Here is a 21,254-nt window from a genome sequence, read left to right as displayed (position 1 = left end):
CACCTCTTTTGTCATTAGAGTGGACAGCTCTCATAACACTCACTTACAGTGGTGATTGTCTCTGAACACACATTGTACATTAGTATCCTGGTATCATGTTGATTTGGTTTAACGTGAGGATGGTGTTGCTCATTGACGATACTTTCCAATTGATCTCTGTGATCGTGAGTATCTGGAACACATTGACACTGTTTGCAGTAGCCTCACACTCATGATTTGAAGATACAATGATGTAAACATGGTCAACATTTTAGAATGATAATCCCCTATGATCATATCTCACCACTTGAACTTTCCATTTCCTCATAGTATTGTGAGTAATTAGTTTATGTTGCTAATATATGCTTTGTCTGTAAGTTAACGGGATGAACATTGTGATGTCACAAGTGATGATGTTTACTCTTGAAGTTGGTTCCTGGTGTTCGTGTTTTGGACTGTGAGGGCCGCTGTTGATCATACAATCATTTCAGTCCCGTTTTGTCAGTCAGCGTAGTCCCCTCCTCTATCACTGCGCTTTACCCAGGAGAGAAAGACTCTGCGCTTCATTTATGAGGCGGGGCGCGAGAGAGAGAACATTCGCTGTGAAACATACATGTTCATTCCGTTGGCCTATTCAGCAAGAAAAGGGGACAAATAGCCAGGATCAAAAGACAAAAAACAACGATTTCTCTCCTCTTTGCTCACCATAACTCGGGATAAGGGATATTATTGTGAGAATCATTGTTTGCTGACTATGGCATGTGAAGGATACCAGCCTAAATGCTTTGGAAGGCGTTTGTGCTCGGGACTTCGATGGCGAGTACTTGTTTTTCTCCTGTATTTCAGCCATATTGTTAGTGGACAAATCCGTTATTCCATTCCGGAGGAGATGAAGAAAGGGTCGCTCATCGGTAACGTAGCGCAAGACCTGGGATTAGATTTGAAAAGGCTCCGAGCGGGCCGGGCCCGTATCGTGACCGGAGAAAGCATTCAGTACACCGAGCTGAAGACAGACAAAGGGATTCTAGTCGTGAGTGAGAGAATAGACCGAGAGCAGCTTTGTGGCGACGTCACACCGTGTAGTTTTAGCTTCGAAATGATTTTAGAGAATCCGATGGAACTGCATCACATAACTATAGAAATATTGGACGTGAATGACAATGCTCCCACATTTCAACAACACGAAATGCAGCTGACAATCGGCGAATCCGCCGCTCCGGGCGCGCGCTTCGTTTTAGCAACTGCTGATGATCCGGATGTAGGAGTCAATGGTCTGCAGGATTATACCTTATCTCCAAATGAGAATTTTATTCTAAAACAACATTCAAATGTCGATGGAAGTAAATATGCTGAAATGGTGCTCCAGAAACCGTTGGATAGAGAGGAGCATCCTCGTTTGTCGTTGAAACTAATCGCTGTTGACGGTGGAAATCCGCAGAGATCTGGCACAGTAAATATAGACATCACTGTCCTAGATGCCAATGACAATGCACCCGTTTTCAACCAGTCAGTGTACAGGGCTACTGTGATGGAAAACGCACCGAAAGACACCTCTATCACAACTGTGAATGCTACTGATGCAGACAGTGGATCATATGGTTTGATATATTATTCTCTTTCCAACATGCAAGGCATTATGGCGAGTATGTTTGAAATTGACAAGACCACAGGTTTGATATCGCTTTTAGGACAATTAAATTATGAAAAAGATAAGAAATACGAAATAAGGATCGAAGCAACAGACCAAGGAGCTTTAACGGACTCCAGTAAAGTAATTGTTGAGGTGAATGATGTAAACGACAATGCACCTGTCATAAGCGTCATGTCATTCACTAGTCCGGTGTCTGAGGATTCTCCTCCTGGTACAACCATTGGTATTATCAATATTAAAGACCTTGACTCAGGTGAGAACGGACAGGTGAGCTGTACTATTGACCAAAACATCCCTTTTAAGATCAAATCTAATTTAAGAAATTACTACACCTTGGTTACCGACGCCATCTTAGACCGTGAGAGCGTCTCAGAATACAACATAACTGTAGTTGCCACTGATGCAGGGTCACCTCCTCTCTCCAGTAGGAGAACCTTTCACCTAAAGGTGTCTGACGTCAACGACAATGCCCCAGTGTTTCCACAGGGCGTGTACAACTCCTACATCACAGAGAATAACTCTCCAGGCGTGTCTATACTCACTGTTAAAGCTAAAGATCCCGACGCCAATCAGAATGCTCGTATTTCATATCTACTAGAAGATACCGACGTTGGTGGGACTCCAGTATCTGTTTATGTTTCCGTTAACGCTGAGAGTGGGGTGATACATGCGGTGCGCTCCTTTGATTATGAACAAATTAAACAATTTAAACTAATAATCAAAGCTCAAGATGGAGGCTCTCCTCCACTCAGTAGCAATGTGACTGTTAACGTCCTGATCCAAGACCAGAACGACAACGCACCTCAGGTTCTGTACCCAGTCCAGACTGGCAGCTCTCTGGTGGCTGAAATGGTGCCTCGTTCAGCAGATGTGGGCTATCTTGTCACTAAAGTGGTGGCTGTTGATGTGGACTCTGGACAGAATGCCTGGCTCTCGTATAAACTGCAGAAAGCGACAGACAGGGCGCTGTTTGAAGTGGGCTTACAGAATGGGGAAATAAGAACTATACGCCAAGTCACTGATAAAGATGCTGTGAAACAAAGGCTCACTGTTGTAGTGGAGGACAACGGGCAGCCCTCTCGTTCAGCTACAGTCAATGTTAACGTGGCGGTGGCGGACAGCTTCCCTGAAGTGCTCTCGGAGTTCACTGACTTTACGCACGACAAGGAGTACAATGACAACCTGACTTTTTACTTAGTCTTGGCTTTGGCTGTAGTTTCATTTCTGTTCATCACCTGTTTAGTGGTTATTATATCAGTGAAAATATACAGATGGAGACAGTCTCGTATCCTCTATCATTCCAACCTCCCGGTTATTCCGTATTATCCACCGCGGTACGCAGACACTTTGGGGACAGGAACTCTACAGCACGTGTACAATTACGAGGTGTGCAGGACGACTGACTCCAGAAAGAGTGATTGTAAGTTCGCCAGACCCGGTAGTCAGAGCGTACTGATAGTGGACCCCAGTACAGGGACGATGCAGCGGATGCAGTGTGAAAAGAACATCCTGGATGAACCAGACTCTCCACTAGAGGTGAGTTTTTAGGTTGCAGAATAATGTCACACACTCTGTGGGAATATATATTTACCAGCAGCTTCAAGTGAGCCAGTGCTCTACCCATATCTCTTCCAGGTCAATTTGTTTTCTTCTGTCTTTTACACTGAATATATTTTCAAATTGAATCCTTTTTCTCGTGTGTGTGTGTGTGTGTGTGTGTGTGTGTGTGCATGTGTGCGCGTGCATGCGTGTGTGTGTTTGTGTTTTGGAAAATGGCTGTTTTGGAAAATGGCTTGTCTCTTCATCTGGTCTGGTGAACTCATACAGCACTTTTTCAGCCAGTTGTTTCAGAACCAAGCAATGTGGACAGCGCCTCTTTTGTCATTACGGGAAGCAGCTCTGATAGCGCTCTCTTACAGACATGTTTGTTTGTACTCACCACAACTAATCATTCATATAACGGTTTGATAAAGAAGGTTTAGTGCAGCAGACTTTCGAATATAGGTAATTGTCTCTATTGTGTCCTTCTGATGATGAATATTTGAACAACATTGACACTGGTTGTACTTGTAATCAATCATTGTGAGGGGTGAGCTACAATTTTTTGATCAGATATAATCCTCGGATCATATCTTGCGTGAGCTTTGGTTATAACATTGCAGATACATAGTTTAGGTTACTTACAAGTGGTACAGAATTCATACATTTAGGGTGAGTATATCTAAGGTGAAGCTGTACTCTATTTCATCATCTCTATTACTACATTTTTTAGTGTTTGTGTTTTGGACTGTAAGGGACGCTGTTGTTCAGTAAATTATTTCTGGCCAGCGTTGTCAGTCTTCCTGGTCCCCTCCCTTATCACTGCGCTCAACAGAGGAGAGAGAGACGCTCTTGCTTCATATGAGGCGAGGCACGACAGAGAACAGAAAGCTATGAACCATATTTGATTGTATACATAAAATACCCAGGATTTAAATTAGACGTCATCTTTTACTATTCTGCTGTTCACCATTTCTGAGGATAGTCTTTAGTGTACTATTTTAGTGGACCCCAGTACAGGGACGATGAGTACATAGGCTATGTGACTTCATAATAAGAAGCAATAAAGCTCTTTTTTCCATCAACTTTCTTATGTCATCGTGTTAAGAAATACAGGGCTTAAAAGATATGAGCAACTCCAGGCCTGGCTGTTTCATTTCCACGTCAGTATACTGAACCTGATATTGTGGACTGCAAAGCCAGTTTGACTCACGATATGTCTAGTGTAGGATTATTGATATTTGATGTTTTACACTGGTCTCCGTTAGATCTACTTGCAAGCAATGGTTAGCCCCCACTACTTGCAAGCAATGGTTAGCCCCCAAACCCCTGCACGATCACTCCGCTCTTCCACCTCGGCTGCTCGCCTTGCACCGCCACCTCTACGTGGATGGAGCGGCCGCACCACTCGGTCACGGCTTTTCACTGTCCTGATGTCCTGGTGGAATGAGCTTCCCACTACTGTCAGAACTGCAGAGTCACTACCGATCTTCCACCGTAGATTGAAAACCCATCTCTTCAGGCTACATCTTAACTGTCCCTCCTAAAGACCTCTTCACCCCCACTACCCCCCCTGTACTAACCCTACCCCATACCCTAGAGACCTCTTCACGCCCACTACCCCCCTGTACAAGTTCTCTCCTGTTAATAAAAAAAAATATATATATATATATATTAAAAAAACAACAACAACATAAATAAATAAAGGCTTCTGGCATTACGACTGCCAATGGTCCCTGGTATGAGCATTGATAACTTTGTTTTATGATGTCTGTTGGATAGACGATTAATTTACTTAAACAAATGTATTTGTTGTAAGTCGCTTTGGATAAAGGCGTCTGCTACATGCTATAAATGTAAATGTAAATGTAGATCAGGTAGGAGTTTGGAGATGCATTTTGTGTAGTTCAGTGCATTGAACTCATAGGGCCGCTGTCGGCCAGTGTGTTGCAGTTGAAGAGTAGATCTGTACAGCAGAACCTCCCCCATCATCATTCTAGATATATTACAGAGAAAGAACCGCACGCAGTGAGCATAGTCCGGGTAAGAGAGAACACTTAAACATGGAGATAACGAGCTGCGATTCTTTTTTTTCCAGATTTGTGGATTATTTTCCCTTTGATGTTTGGAACTAAAAACTAAAGGATAATTGCATACTACTTCAAGGACTATAATGTGTTTGTTATTTGACATCGCAGAGAAAATGTCGGACAGAACAATGACACGGCAAGTACTGTTGTTTATCTCGGTCCTCTCTCTCAGTTCAGTGCACGGGCAGGTCAGTTACTCCATTCCCGAGGAAATGGCGAAAGGCTCTTTAGTCGGTAACATAGCGCAAGATTTGGGTTTAGATATAAAGAGACTGAAATCAGGTAAAGCTCGTATCTACACTGGAGACAGCGCAGAATACATCGAGCTGAATAAAGAAAGGGGAGTCCTCCTGATCAAAGAGAGAATTGACCGAGAAGCGCTCTGCGGACAGACGACGCCTTGTGCTCTACATCTCCAGATTACTCTCGAAGATCCAATCGAACTATACAGTGTTACAGTCGAAATCAATGATATCAACGATAATGCACCCACCTTTAAGAAGAGTGAAATGAAATTTAGAATTAGTGAGTCGGCAGTGGTTGGAGCTAAATTTGTTTTAGAGAGGGCGATGGATCTTGATGTAGCGGGTAATGGACTTCAAAGTTATTCATTGAAACCAACAGATAATTTTCTTTTAAAATTGCAAAATCAACCAGACGGAAGCAAAAAGGTGGAAATGGTTCTACAAAAATCTCTAGATCGAGAGAAGCAAGAGCATCTTTCATTAGCTCTGACAGCTATCGATGGCGGCGATCCGCAGCTCTCTGGGACAATGCAGATAGAAATAACGGTACTAGACGCCAATGATAATGCCCCTGTCTTTACGCAAGAGATTTACAAGGCAACCATTACAGAAAATGCTCCGAAAGGAACAATTTTAAGCACAGTCAGTGCCAGTGATGCTGATCAAGGTTCTAATGGTAAAATAACATATTCACTTACAAATACTCTGGATGATGTCCCCGAAATATTTGAGATTAATGACGAGAGTGGTATTGTCATGTTAAAAGGAAACATAGACTTTGAAAAAGCTCGACATTATGAAATACATGTACAAGCAAGTGATGACGGAGGATTAACAGATTCTAGTAAGATCATTGTTGAGGTAGTTGATAGAAACGACAATAAACCAACGATAAACATACTGTCGAAAACGAATGCAATATCAGAACATTCTAAACCTGGTACCGTTGTGACCATTGTTAACGTGCAAGACCCTGACTCTGGTGAAAATGGGAACGTGATGTGTTCGATTAATGAAAACATACCATTTGTAATGAAATCGACATCGAATCATTTCTTTAGCCTCGTAACAGATAATGATTTAGACCGAGAGAGAGACTCTGAGTACAACATCAGTGTGACGTGCTCTGATGAGGGAGTGCCCTCGCTCTCCAGCAGCGTCACTCTCACCTTACAGATATCAGATGTGAATGACAACGCGCCTGTCTTTGAGAGGAGCTCATATGAGGCCTACATTATAGAAAACAACACACCGGGCCTCTCTATATTCACAGTGAAAGCCAGAGACGCTGACTGGAACCAGAATGCCCGTGTTTCTTACATACTGGAGGACTCCTCGGTTAACGGTGTGCCCGTCTCCTCATATGTGTCCGTTAGTGCTGATAGTGGAGTCATCCATGCCGTGCGCTCTTTTGACTACGAGCAGATCAAGGATTTCCACTTCCGCGTAAAAGCGCAGGATGGAGGTTCCCCTCCACTCAGTAGCAATGTGACTGTGAAAATAATGATCCAGGACCAGAACGATAACGCACCTCAGGTTCTGTACCCAGTCCAGACTAGCGGCTCACTGGTGGCTGAAATGGTGCCTCGTTCAGCAGATGTGGGCTATCTTGTCACTAAAGTGGTGGCTGTTGATGTGGACTCTGGACAGAATGCCTGGCTCTCGTATAAACTGCAGAAAGCGACAGACAGGGCGCTGTTTGAAGTGGGCTTACAGAATGGGGAAATAAGAACTATACGCCAAGTCACTGATAAAGATGGTGTGAAACAAAGGCTCACTGTTGTCGTGGAGGACAACGGGCAGCCCTCTCGTTCAGCTACAGTCAATGTTAACGTGGCGGTGGCGGACAGCTTCCCTGAAGTGCTCTCGGAATTCACTGACTTTACGCACGACAAGGAGTACAATGAAAACCTGACTTTTTACTTAGTCTTGGCTTTGGCTGTAGTTTCATTTCTGTTCATCACGTGTTTAGTGGTTATTATATCAGTGAAAATATACAGATGGAGACAGTCTCGCATCCTCTATCATTCCAATCTCCCGGTTATTCCGTATTATCCACCGCGTTACGCAGACACTTTGGGGACAGGAACTCTACAGCACGTGTACAATTACGAGGTGTGCAGGACGACTGACTCCAGAAAGAGTGACTGTAAGTTCGCCAGACCCGGTAGTCAGAGCGTACTGATAGTGGACCCCAGTACAGGGACAATGCAGCGGATGCAGAGTGAAAAGAACATCCTGGATGAGCCGGACTCTCCAATAGAGTTTGGTTTTGATTAAACTTAGATTGAATTCAAGAATGCTCGCAATCTGAAATTGCTCATTATTAATTGAAATGTTATTGAAGTTGTTTTTAAGACTGGAAATGTAACATTTGAATGCACTGATATGAAATCCCTCATTGCCTCTACTTCATTGAGCACTTTCAGCAGCAGGGGCTGTGGGCAGCGTCGTGTTCGGTTGAGCTGCTGCAGCGATCTGTTGAACATATCCTCTTAGGAAGCATATTACACTTCAAGGCAAACTATTTAAATGTCTGCTTGTTTATATTACTTTGACCACTCGTGTAATCCATTTTGTAAGCGTGTTTCATTCATTAAAAAGAAGCAATATAGTTTATTTTTTCCATCAATTTTCTTGTGTCAGTGTGTTAAGAACTACGGGGCTAAAGAGATATGAGCAACTACAGGCCTGGCTGTTACCTTTCCACGTCAGTATACTGAACCTGATATTGTGGACTGCAAAGCCAGTTTGACTCACGATATGTCTCGTGTAGGCTTATTAATATGTCATGCTTTCGGCGGGTCTCCGTTAGATCAGGTTGGAGTTTGGAGATGCATTTGGTGTAGTTCAATGCATTGAACTCATAGGGCCGCTGTCGGCCAGTGTGTTGCAGTTGTTGAGTAAATCTGTACAGCAGAACCTCCCCCATCATCAGTCTCGATATATTACAGAGAAAGAGCCGCACGTAGTGGCACAGTCCGGGTAAGAGAGAACAGTTAAGCACGGAGATAACGAGCTGCGATTCTTTTGTTCCAGATTTGTGGATTTATTTTCCCTTTGATGTTTGGAACTAAACACTAACGGATGTTTGCATACTGCTTCAAGGACTATAATGTGTTTGTTATTTGACATCGCAGAGAAAATGTCGGGCAGAACAATGACACGGCAAGTACTGTTGTTTATCTCGGTCCTCTCTCTCAGTTCAGTGCTCGGGCAGGTCAGTTACTCCATTCCCGAGGAAATGGCGAAAGGCTCTTTAGTCGGTAACATAGCGCAGGATTTGGGTTTAGATCTAAAAAGACTGAAATCAGGTAAAGCTCGTATCTATACTGGAGACAGCGCAGAATACATCGAGCTGAATAAAGAAAGGGGAGTCCTCCTGATCAAAGAGATAATAGACCGAGAAGCGCTCTGCGGACAGACGACGCCTTGCGCTCTACATTTTCAGATTATTCTCGAAAATCCGATGGAATTGTTTAGAGTAACTGTAGAGATTACAGATATCAACGACAACGCTCCCAGTTTCAAAAAGAATGAAAAACGATTTGAAATCAGTGAATCTGCAGGGACTGGAGCTATGTTTATGCTCGAGAGAGCAATGGATCCCGATGTTGGCCTTAACGGTCTCCAGAGCTACGCCCTTAAGCCAACAGATCATTTTCAATTAAAACTTAAAAATCAACCTGATGGAAGTAAAAAGATAGAAATGGTTTTACAAAAACCTTTAGACCGAGAGAAACAGGAGCAGATATCTTTGTTGTTAACTGCAGTGGATGGAGGCGAGCCGCAGCTGTCTGGAACGCTGCAGATACATGTTACTGTGTTAGATGCTAACGACAATGCACCTGTCTTTACGCATGAGATTTACAAAGCAACGGTGATTGAAAATTCACCTAAAGGAGCCTTATTGACAACGGTCAGCGCATCTGACGCAGATAAAGGATCTAATAGTGTCGTTAGCTACTCAATTTCCAGTAGTACTGAAGGCCTGTCCGATCTGTTCGAGATAGACAGCGATAGCGGTGAGCTTAGAATAATTGGTCAGATTGACTATGAAAAAGCAAAACACTATCAAATGTTTATCGAAGCAATGGATGAGGGAGGCCTTTCTGATTCCAGTAAAGTAATTATAGATGTTATTGACGTTAATGACAACAGCCCCATTATCAATGTAATTTCAAAGTCGGGTTCAGTAGCAGAGAACTCTCTCCCCAGTACAGTTATAGCTATGATTAGCGTTAACGATCCGGACTCAGATAGTAACGGTCAAGTTAACTGTAAGATAAATGAAAACATCCCATTTACAATTAAGTCGACATCTAATGGTTTCTATAGTTTAGTAACAGACAGTGATTTGGACCGAGAGAGAGACTCTGAGTATAACATCAGTGTGACGTGTTCTGATGAGGGAGTGCCCTCGCTCTCCAGCAGCGTCACTCTCACCTTACAGATATCAGATGTGAATGACAACGCGCCTGTCTTTGAGAGGAGCTCATATGAGGCCTACATTATAGAAAACAACACACCGGGCCTCTCTATATTCATAGTGAAAGCTAGAGACGCTGACTGGAACCAGAATGCCCGTGTTTCTTACATACTGGAGGACTCCTCGGTAAACGGAGTGCCCGTCTCCTCATATGTGTCCGTTAGTGCTGATAGCGGAGTCATCCATGCAGTGCGCTCTTTTGACTACGAGCAGATCAAGGATTTCCACTTCCGTGTAAAAGCGCAGGATGGAGGCTCGCCTCCACTCAGTAGCAATGTGACTGTGAAAATAAATATCCAGGACCAGAACGATAACGCACCTCAGGTTCTGTACCCAGTCCAGACTGGCGGCTCTCTGGTGGCTGAAATGGTGCCTCGTTCAGCAGATGTGGGCTATCTTGTCACTAAAGTGGTGGCTGTTGATGTGGACTCTGGACAGAATGCCTGGCTCTCGTATAAACTGCAGAAAGCGACAGACAGGGCGCTGTTTGAAGTGGGCTTACAGAATGGGGAAATAAGAACTATACGCCAAGTCACTGATAAAGATGCTGTGAAACAAAGGCTCACTGTTGTAGTGGAGGACAACGGGCAGCCCTCTCGTTCAGCTACAGTCAATGTTAACGTGGCGGTGGCGGACAGCTTCCCTGAAGTGCTCTCGGAGTTCACTGACTTTACGCATGACAAGGATTACAATGACAACCTGACTTTTTACTTAGTCTTGGCTTTGGCTGTAGTTTCATTTCTGTTCATCACATGCTTAGTGGTTATTATATCAGTGAAAATATACAGATGGAGACAGTCTCGCATCCTCTATCATTCCAATCTCCCGGTTATTCCGTATTATCCACCACGTTACGCAGACACTTTGGGGACAGGAACTCTACAGCACGTGTACAATTATGAGGTGTGCAGGACGACTGACTCCAGAAAGAGTGACTGTAAGTTCGCCAGACCCGGTAGTCAGAGCGTACTGATAGTGGACCCCAGTACAGGGACGATGCAGCGGATGCAGAGTGAAAAGAGCATCCTGGATGAACCAGACTCTCCACTAGAGGTGAGTTTAGGATTTTGAATCATAGGTAATGTTGTAATGTATCTCAAGAAACAGCCTCAAGTTATCCAACTGTCAGTCTCCCATCTCTTAATTGTTCTTTATCTGACGCTAGTTGGTGTATTTTAACTTAACAGGCTTGTTCTCGGATTACATTGGCATCGATGAATGTGTGGTTGTTTTAGGCTACCTCTTCAGTTTGTCGAAGTGATGAAGAGCAAAAAAAAAAATGCTTTTTCTGTAAGTTAACTGGGATGAACATTGTGATGTAACAAGTGATCATGTCTACACTTGAAGTTGTGTTCCTGGTGTTCGTGTTTTGGACTGTGAGGGCCGCTGTTGATCATACAATCATTTCAGTCCCGTGTTGTCAGTCAGCGTAGTCTCCTCCTCTATCACTGCGCTTTACCCAGGAGAGAGAGACTCTGCGCTTCATTTATGAGGCGGGGCTCGAGAGAGAGAACACTCACTCTGAAACATACATGTTCATTGCGTTGGACTATTCAGCAAGAAAAGGGGACAAATAGCCAGGATCAAAAGACAAAAAACTACGATTTCTCTCCTCTTTGCTCATCATAACTCAGGATAAGGGATATTATTGTGGGAATCATTGTTTGCTGACTATGGCATGTGAAGGATACCAGCCTAAATGCTTAAGATGGCGTTTGTGCCCGGGACCTCGATGGCAAGTACTTGTCTTTCTGCTGTATTTCAGCCATACTGTTCGTGGCCAAATCCGTTATTCCATTCCGGAGGAAATGAAGAAAGGGTCGATTATTGGAAACGTAGCGCAAGACCTGGGGTTAGATCTGAAAAGGCTCCGAGCGGGTCGGGCCCGTATCGTGACCGGAGAAAGCATTCAGTACACCGAGCTGAAGACAGACAAAGGGATTCTAGTCGTGAGTGAGAGAATAGACCGAGAGCAGCTTTGTGGCGACGTCACACCGTGTAGCTTTAGCTTTGAAATGATTTTAGAGAATCCGATGGAACTGCATCACATAACTATAGAAATATTGGACGTGAATGATAATGCTCCCACATTTCAACAACACGAAATGCAGCTGACAATAGGCGAATCCGCCGCTCCGGGAGCGCGCTTCGATTTAGCAACTGCTGATGATCCGGATGTAGGAGTCAATGGTCTGCAGGATTATATCTTATCTCCAAATGAGAACTTTGTGCTAAAAAAACATTCGAATGCCGATGGCAGTCAATATGCTGAAATGGTACTCCAGAAACCGTTAGATAGAGAGGAGCATCCTCATCTATCGATGAAACTAATTGCTGTTGACGGTGGAAATCCGCAGAGGTCTGGCACCGTAAATATAGACATCACTGTCCTAGATGTGAATGACAATGCGCCCGTGTTTAACCAGTCAGTATATAGGGCTACTGTGATGGAAAACGCACCGAAAGGCACATTTATCACAACCGTGAATGCGACGGATGCAGACAGTGGATCAAATGGTTTGATATATTATTCTCTTTCCAACATGCAAGGCATTATGGCGAGTATGTTTGAAATTGACAAGACCACTGGTTTGTTATCGCTTTTAGGACAATTAGACTATGAAAAAGACAAGAAATACGAAATAAGGATCCTAGCAACAGACCAAGGAGCTTTAACAGACTCCAGTAAAGTAATTGTTGAGGTAAATGATGTCAATGACAATGCACCTGTCATAAGCGTTATGTCATTCACTAGTCCGGTGTCTGAGGATTCTCCTCCTGGTACAACCATTGGTATTATCAATGTTAAAGACCTTGACTCAGGTGAGAACGGACAGGTGAGCTGTACTATAGATCAAAACATCCCTTTTAAGATCAAATCTAATTTAAGAAATTACTACACCTTGGTTACCGACGCCATCTTAGACCGTGAGAGCATCTCAGAATACAACATAACTGTAGTTGCCACTGATGCAGGGTCACCTCCTCTCTCCAGTAGGAGAACCTTTCACCTGAAGGTGTCTGATGTCAACGACAATGCCCCAGTGTTTCCACAGGGCGTGTACAACTCCTACATCGTAGAGAATAACTCTCCAGGCGTGTCTATACTCACTGTTAAAGCTAAAGATCCCGACGCCAATCAAAATGCTCGTATTTCATATCTACTAGAAAATACCGACGTTGGTGGGACTCCAGTTTCTGTTTATGTTTCCGTTAACGCTGAGAGTGGGGTGATACATGCGGTGCGCTCCTTTGATTATGAACAAATTAAACAATTTAAACTTATCGTCAAAGCTCAAGATGGAGGCTCTCCTCCACTCAGTAGCAATGTAAGTGTTAACGTCTTCATCCAAGACCAGAACGACAACGCACCTCAGGTTCTGTACCCAGTCCAGACTGGCGGCTCTCTGGTGGCTGAAATGGTGCCTCGTTCAGCAGATGTGGGCTATCTTGTCACTAAAGTGGTGGCTGTTGATGTGGACTCTGGACAGAATGCCTGGCTCTCGTATAAACTGCAGAAAGCGACCGACAGGGCGCTGTTTGAAGTGGGCTTACAGAACGGGGAAATAAGAACTATACGCCAAGTCACTGATAAAGATGCTGTGAAACAAAGGCTCACTGTTGTAGTGGAGGACAACGGGCAGCCCTCTCGTTCAGCTACAGTCAATGTTAACGTGGCGGTGGCGGACAGCTTCCCTGAAGTGCTCTCGGAGTTCACTGACTTTACGCACGACAAGGACTACAATGACAACCTGACTTTTTACTTAGTCTTGGCTTTGGCTGTAGTTTCATTTCTGTTCATCACATGTTTAGTGGTTATTATATCAGTGAAAATATACAGATGGAGACAGTCTCGTATTCTCTATCATTCCAATCTCCCGGTTATTCCGTATTATCCACCGCGTTACGCAGACACTTTGGGGACAGGAACTCTACAGCACGTGTACAATTACGAGGTGTGCAGGACGACTGACTCCAGAAAGAGTGACTGTAAGTTCGCCAGACCCGGTAGTCAGAGCGTACTGATAGTGGACCCCAGTACAGGGACGATGCAGCGGATGCAGAGTGAAAAGAACATCCTGGATGAACCAGACTCTCCACTTGAGGTGAGTTTTTAGGATGCTGAATAATGTCGCACGCTCTGTGGGAATATATATTTACCAGCAGCTTCAAGTGACCCAATGCTCTACCCATATCTCTTCCAGGTCAATTTGTTTTCTTCTGTCTTTTACACTGAATATATTTTCAAATTGAACGATCCTTTTTCATCTATTGTGTGTGTGTGTGTGTGTGTATGTGTGTGTGTATGTGTGTGTGTATGTGTGTGTGTATGTGTGTGTGTATGTGTGTGTGTATGTGTGTGTGTATGTGTGTGTGTGTGTGTGTGTGTGTGTGTGTGTGTGTGTGTGTGTGTGTTTTGGAAAATGGCTTCTCTCTTCATCTGGTCTGGTGAACTCATACAGAGCCTTTTCAGCCAGTTGTTTCAGAACCATGCAATGTGGACAGCGCCTCTTTTGTCATTCCAGGAAGCAGCTCTGATTGCGCTCTCTTACAGGCATGTTTGTTAGTACTCACCACAACTAGATTAGATTAGATTAGATTCAACTTTATTGTCATTGTGCAGAGTACAAGTACAGAGACAACGAAATGCAGTTAGCGTCTAACCAGAAGTGCAAAATAGCAGAAAGTGCAATGAACAGTATTTACAGGTAGTGCAATAAATGATCAGTAGTAGTGCAGTATAATATAGCAGTGCAGTATAGCAGTATGTGAGTAGCAGTGGCATTATAGCAGAATAAATAGTTACAGTATGAGCAGTGTAGCAGCATATGAGCTGTATGGGTAATGCAGTCTAGCAGTATATATGTATTAACAGTAACATGAGGTAGATGCAGAATAAATATAAATATGGAATGCCGTATAAACAGTATAAACAAGTATGTACAGTAGTATTAAAGAAAATATAGGATATGTGCATTATGTGCATTATGAACAGTATGAACAGGTATGTACAGAAGAGCAGTGGTATTGAGTAAGAGAAGGGGAGGGGAGTATAGTGCAATAGTGCAATTGTCCGGGTGGGGGGGGGGGGGGGTGGGGGTTGCGGGGGTAGTAGGTTGTCAGGTAGGTGTAGTGTTCGAGTTCAGCAGGGTGACAGCCGCAGGGAAGAAGCTGCCTCTGAACCTACTGGTTCGGGTGCGGAGAGACCTGTAGCGCCTCCCGGAGGGGAGTGGGGTGAAAAGTCTATGGTTGGGGTGAGAGATGTCCTTGACGATGCTGCGTGCCTTACGCAGGCATCGTTTGCCCTGGACAGCCTCGATGGAGGGGAGTGAGGAACCGGTGATGCGTTGGGCAGTTTTCACCACCCTCTGCAGTGCTTTCCGGTCCGATGCCGAGCAGTTGCCATACCATACTGTGACACAGTAGGTAAGGATACTCTCGATGGTGCAGCGGTAGAAGTTCACCAGGATCTGAGGAGATAGATGGACCTTCTTTAGTCTCCTCAGGAAGAAGAGACGCTGGTGAGCCTTCTTTATCAGGGTGGAGGTGTTGAGGGTCCAGGAGAGGTCCTCAGAGATGTGGACACCCAGAAACTTGAAGCTGGTGACTCGCTCCACCTCAGTCCTGTTGATGAGGATGGGGGTGTGTGCGCCAGCTTTAGACTTCCTGAAGTCCACAATGAGTTCTTTGGTCTTCTTGGTGTTGAGAGCCAGGTTATTGTCGTTGCACCACACTGTTAGGTGCTGGACCTCCTCCCTGTAGGCCGACTCATCGTTGTTGCTGATGAGACCGATCACCGTTGTGTCGTCTGCAAACTTAACAATGGTGTTTGAGCCATGTACAGGTGTGCAGTCGTAGGTGAAGAGGGAGTAAAGGAGGGGGCTCAGCACACAGCCTTGTGGAACGCCGGTGTTCAGGGTGAGGGTTGAGGAGGTGTGGTTGTGAAGCCTAACAGACTGCGGCCTGTTGGTCAAGAAGTCTAGAATCCAGTTGCAGAGGGAGGGGTTGATGCCCAGTTGCCTGAGTTTGGAGATCAGTTTGGAGGGGATGATGGTGTTGAATGCTGATCATTCTTCTAACGGTTTGTTAAAGAAGGTTTAGTGTAGCAGACTTTTGAAACTCCTTTGATACAGGTTGATAAAGTATTCTAGGCTTTTTTTCATATTATTGTAGTTTTCCGTTAGCTAGATAAAAGTAACAGAGAATAACATGATAATCGAGAGCCCCCTTTGGCATCCATGTTGTAGTATTGATGGCTAACATCTATTGTGTCTTTCTGATGGTGAATATTTGAACAACATTGGCACTGGTTGTTCTTGTATTCAATCATGGTGAAGGGTGAGCTACAATGTTTTAATCAGATATTATCCTCTGATCATATCTTGCGTGAGCTTTGGTTATAACATTGCAGATACGTACTTTAGGTTACTAACAAGTGGTACAGAATTCATACATTTCGGTTGAGGATATCTAAGGTGGAGGTGTACCCTGTTTCATCATGTCTATTACTACTATTACTAATCCTCCTATAATACTATTATTATTTGGTGTTCGTGCTTTGGACTGTAAGGGACGCTGTTGTTCAGTAAATTATTTCTGGCCAGCGTTGTCAGTCTTCCTGGTCCCCTCCCTTATCACTGCGCTCAACAGAGGAGAGAGAGACGCTCTTGCTTCATATGAGGCGAGGCACGACAGAGAACAGAAAGCTATGAACCATATTTGATTGCATACTTAAAATACCCAGGACTTAAATTAGGCATCATATTTTATTATTCTCCTTGTTCACCATTTCTGAGGATACCCTTTAAGGAATATTATTGTGGGATTTATTCTTTTGTTATCATGGCATTTGAAGCATTCCTGCAACCTAAATGCTTAAAATGGCGTATATCCCCGGGACTTCGATGGCAAGTACTTGTTTTTCTCCTCTATTTCAATCACATTGTTTGTGGCCAAATCCGTTATTCCATTCCGGAGGAGATGAAGAAAGGGTCGCTCATCGGTAACGTAGCACAAGACCTGGGGTTGGATTTGAAAAGGCTTCGAGCGGGCCGGGCCCGTATCGTGACCGGAGAAAGCATTCAGTACACCGAGCTGAAGACAGACAAAGGGATTCTAGTCGTGAGTGAGAGAATAGACCGAGAGCAGCTTTGTGGCGACGTCACACCGTGTAGCTTTAGCTTCGAAATCATTTTAGAAAACCCAATTGAGCTGCACCGTGTTACAGTCGAAATATTAGATGTCAATGACCATGCCCCTATTTTTAAGAATAATCACATGACATTTGAAATCAGCGAGTCCGCCACTCTGGGCTCACGTTTCGTGTTGGAGAGTGCAGAGGATCCCGATGTGGGAGTCAACGGGTTAAAAGATTACGTTTTAACCTCAAACGATAATTTCGTTCTGAAACAACATGCTAATCCTGATGGTAGCAAGTTTGCAGAAATTATTTTACAAAAACCGTTGGACAGAGAAGCGCATCCTCGTTTTCCTTTAAAGCTAATCGCTGTAGATGGTGGAAATCCGCAGAGGTCCGGCACAGTAAATATAGACATCACTGTCCTAGATGCCAATGACAATGCGCCCGTGTTTAACCAATCAGTGTACAGGGCTACAGTGATGGAAAACGCTCCGAAAGGCACGTATATCACAACCGTAAACGCGACAGATGCAGACAGTGGGTCGTATGGGTTAGTAACTTACTCCTTTTCTAATTTGAAAGGTAACTTGGCGGATATATTCAACATTGATAGGACAACTGGAAGAATATCTGTTGCTGGGCAAATAGATTTTGAAAAAGACAAAAAATATGAAATTAGAGTGGAGGCCAAAGATCAAGGAGGTTTTACAGACCTTGGTCAAGTCGTCATTGAGATTGTTGACATGAATGACAATTCACCAGTTATAAACGTCATGTCTTTCTCCAGTCCTGTGTCTGAAGATGCTCCTCCGGGTACAACGATAGCTGTTATGAATGTCAAAGACGCTGATTCAGAGCGAAACGGACAGATTACATGTTCTATAGATACTAACCTCCCGTTTAAAATACATTCTTCATTAACTAGTTATTATAGTTTGATCTCAGATATGGGTTTTGACCGAGAAATAGTACAAGAGTACAACATAACTATAACTGCAACAGATTCGGGTTCTCCTCCTCTCTCTAGTGCCAAGACATTACAGCTTAGAATCTCTGATGTAAATGACAATGCCCCATTATTCGGTAAAAACACCTACTCTGCCTACGTCACAGAGAACAACTCTCCTGGAATGTCCATATTTATAGTCAGTGCTCAGGACTCTGACTCAAATCAAAACGCGAGAATCTCTTACATCCTTGAGGACACGCAGATCAGTGGAACTCCTGTTTCTACTTATGTATCTATTAACTCAGAAACTGGAGTTTTACATGCGGTGCGCTCCTTTGATTTTGAACAAATCAAACAATTTAGACTAGTAGTCATGGCGCAAGATGGAGGCTCTCCTCCACTCAGTAGCAATGTGAGTGTTAACGTCTTCATCCAAGACCAGAACGATAACGCACCTCAGGTTCTGTACCCAGTCCAGACTGGCGGCTCTCTGGTGGCTGAAATGGTGCCTCGTTCAGCAGATGTGGGCTATCTTGTCACTAAAGTGGTGGCTGTTGATGTGGACTCTGGACAGAATGCCTGGCTCTCGTATAAACTGCAGAAAGCGACAGACAGGGCGCTGTTTGAAGTGGGCTTACAGAACGGGGAAATAAGAACTATACGCCAAGTCACTGATAAAGATGCTGTGAAACAAAGGCTCACTGTTGTAGTGGAGGACAACGGGCAGCCCTCTCGTTCAGCTACAGTCAATGTTAACGTGGCGGTGGCGGACAGCTTCCCTGAAGTGCTCTCGGAGTTCACTGACTTTACGCACGACAAGGACTACAATGACAACCTGACTTTTTACTTAGTCTTGGCTTTGGCTGTAGTTTCATTTCTGTTCATCACGTGTTTAGTGGTTATTATATCAGTGAAAATATACAGATGGAGACAGTCTCGCATCCTCTATCATTCCAACCTCCCAGTTATTCCGTATTATCCACCACGTTACGCAGACACTTTGGGGACAGGAACTCTACAGCACGTGTACAATTACGAGGTGTGCAGGACGACTGACTCCAGAAAGAGTGACTGTAAGTTCGCCAGACCTGGTAGTCAGAGCGTACTGATAGTGGACCCCAGTACAGGGACGATGCAGCGGATGCAGAGTGAAAAGAACATCCTGGATGAACCAGACTCTCCACTAGAGGTGAGTTTACTGGATTTTGAATCATAGGTAATGTTGTAATGTATCTCAAGAAACAGCCTCAAGTTATCCAACTCTCAGTCTCCCATCTCTTAATTGTTCTTCTTTATCTGATGCTAGTTGGTGTATTTTAACTTAACACGCTTGTTCTCGGATTACATTGGCATCGATGAATGTGTGGTTGTTTTAGGCTACTTCTTCAGTTCATCAAAGTGGTGAAGAGCAGTGTAATTTTTTTTTTTTGTGTATTCATATTTAGGTTGTGTATCTGTGTATGTATCTCTTGGTTGCTCACATTACCAAACACTTGTGCTTGCAGCTCTGTAAGAACAATCAGTTATTTACCAAACTGTTATTTTGTATCAGACATGATGCAAGGATTTTTTCACCATAATATTGCCATTAACCATCTTTGTGTGGTTGTTTAGTAGATGGGTTCTTAATTCAGTTGGACTACTGAATGGTGCAGTGAACATTTGGAGGGCCTTTCAGCACCACTCACTGTGGACAGCACCTCTTTTGTCATTAGAGTGGACAGCTCTCATAACACTCTCTTACAGTGGTGATCGTTTCTGAACACACATTGCACATTAGTATCCTGGTTTCATGTTGATTTGGTTTAACATGAGGATGGTGTTGCTCATTGACAATACTTTCCATTTGATCTCTGTGATTTGATCTTTGTGACCTTGCTCATAGTTTTGTGAATAATTAGTTTATGTTGCTAAAATATGCTTTATCTGTAAGTTAACAGGGATGAACATTGTGATGTAACAAGTGATCATGTCTACACTTGAAGTTGTGTTCCTGGTGTTTGTGTTTTGGACTGTGAGGGCCGCTGTTGATCATACAATCATTTCAGTCCCGTGTTGTCAGTCAGCGTAGTCTCCTCCTCTATCACTGCGCTTTACCCAGGAGAGAGAGACTCTGCGCTTCATTTATGAGGCGGGGCGCGAGAGAGAGAAACATACATGTTCATTGCGTTGGCCTATTCAGCAAGAAAAGGGGACAAATAGCCAGGATCAAAAGACAAAAAACTACGATTTCTCTCCTCTTTGCTCAGCATAACTCGGGATAAGGGATATTATTGTGGGAATCATTGTTTGCTGACTATGGCATGTGAAGGATACCAGCCTAAATGCTTAGGAAGGCGTTTGTGCTCTGGCTTTCGATGGTTGTAACAATACACCTGTATTTCAGCCGTATTGTTAGTGGACAAATCCGGTATTCCATTCTCATTCCAATCTCCCTGTTATTCCGTGTTATCCACCGTGTTACGCAGACACTTTGGGGACAGGAACTCTACAGCACGTGTACAATTACGAGGTGTGCAGGACGACTGACTCCAGAAAGAGTGACTGTAAGTTCGCCAGACCCGGTAGTCAGAGCGTACTGATAGTGGACCCCAGTACAGGGACGATGCAGCGGATGCAGAGAGAAAAGAACATCCTGGATGAACCGGACTCTCCTCTCGAGGTTGTTGTCATGGCACTCCAATTTGGCGCTTATCAGAATAATAATTGCTGTTAGTGGGTTTCATGTTGTATGCATTTCATCTTTCATCGGGTTCATTTAAATACCTTAACCAGAACGGCAAAGTACTTCTTTGTTGTTTGGTTGGTTTTCTCACTGGCTTTGACCTCAGAGCGTTTGAATTCTACAGTTCCCTATGGTCATTACAAATCACTCTTCATCACTTTTCGGGGAACTTTCAGCACCTGCTTACATGGATAGCGACACTTCATTATTGTAGTAATACATCCGGCTTTGTTTACTGTGTTGTGTGCGTGTGTGTGTGTGTGCGTGGGTGTGTGTGTGCGTGGGTGCACGCGTGTGCTTTCACATCGCTTTAGTTCTCCTATAGCAGGTTGATGTAGGTTTCAGGTTTTGACTGCTGGCAGAACTTGTTAATGATGTGTTTATTACACGTCATCCACAGTGGTGTATTTTTTGATAGAGTTTATGATCATCATAGCGTGAGTTTA

The 21,254-nt window shown here is 43.9% G+C and overlaps 3 protein-coding genes across 3 annotated transcripts; all 3 read left to right on the top strand.

Moving 5' to 3' along the window:
- Positions 1-733: 733 nt before the first annotated feature.
- On the top strand, positions 734-7,784 carry LOC310816066 (protocadherin gamma-A11-like; the record flags this gene model as incomplete). The annotated part of the gene is made up of 2 exons (XM_083686074.1): positions 734-3,123; positions 6,377-7,784. The coding sequence occupies 2 exons, from the start codon at positions 734-736 to the stop codon at positions 7,782-7,784; spliced, it is 3,798 nt and encodes a 1,265-aa protein (XP_083542200.1).
- Positions 7,785-8,649: 865 nt separating this feature from the next.
- Positions 8,650-11,064, top strand: LOC310816220 (protocadherin beta-16-like; the record flags this gene model as incomplete). The annotated part of the gene is made up of 1 exon (XM_083686282.1): positions 8,650-11,064. The coding sequence occupies one exon, from the start codon at positions 8,650-8,652 to the stop codon at positions 11,062-11,064; it is 2,415 nt and encodes an 804-aa protein (XP_083542408.1).
- Positions 11,065-11,666: 602 nt separating this feature from the next.
- Positions 11,667-20,799, top strand: LOC310816065 (protocadherin gamma-A11-like; the record flags this gene model as incomplete). Its single annotated transcript, XM_083686073.1, has 4 exons — positions 11,667-14,058; positions 17,897-19,272; positions 19,589-19,592; positions 20,552-20,799. The coding sequence occupies 4 exons, from the start codon at positions 11,667-11,669 to the stop codon at positions 20,797-20,799; spliced, it is 4,020 nt and encodes a 1,339-aa protein (XP_083542199.1).
- Positions 20,800-21,254: the final 455 nt, after the last annotated feature.

The sequence above is a fragment of the Argentina silus genome (genome assembly GCF_951799395.1).
Source record: "Argentina silus genome assembly, chromosome: 15".
Lineage (NCBI taxonomy): Eukaryota > Metazoa > Chordata > Actinopteri > Argentiniformes > Argentinidae > Argentina > Argentina silus.
The sequence above is the reverse complement of the archived record's forward strand: the minus strand, read 5'-3'. Positions and strand labels throughout refer to the sequence as shown.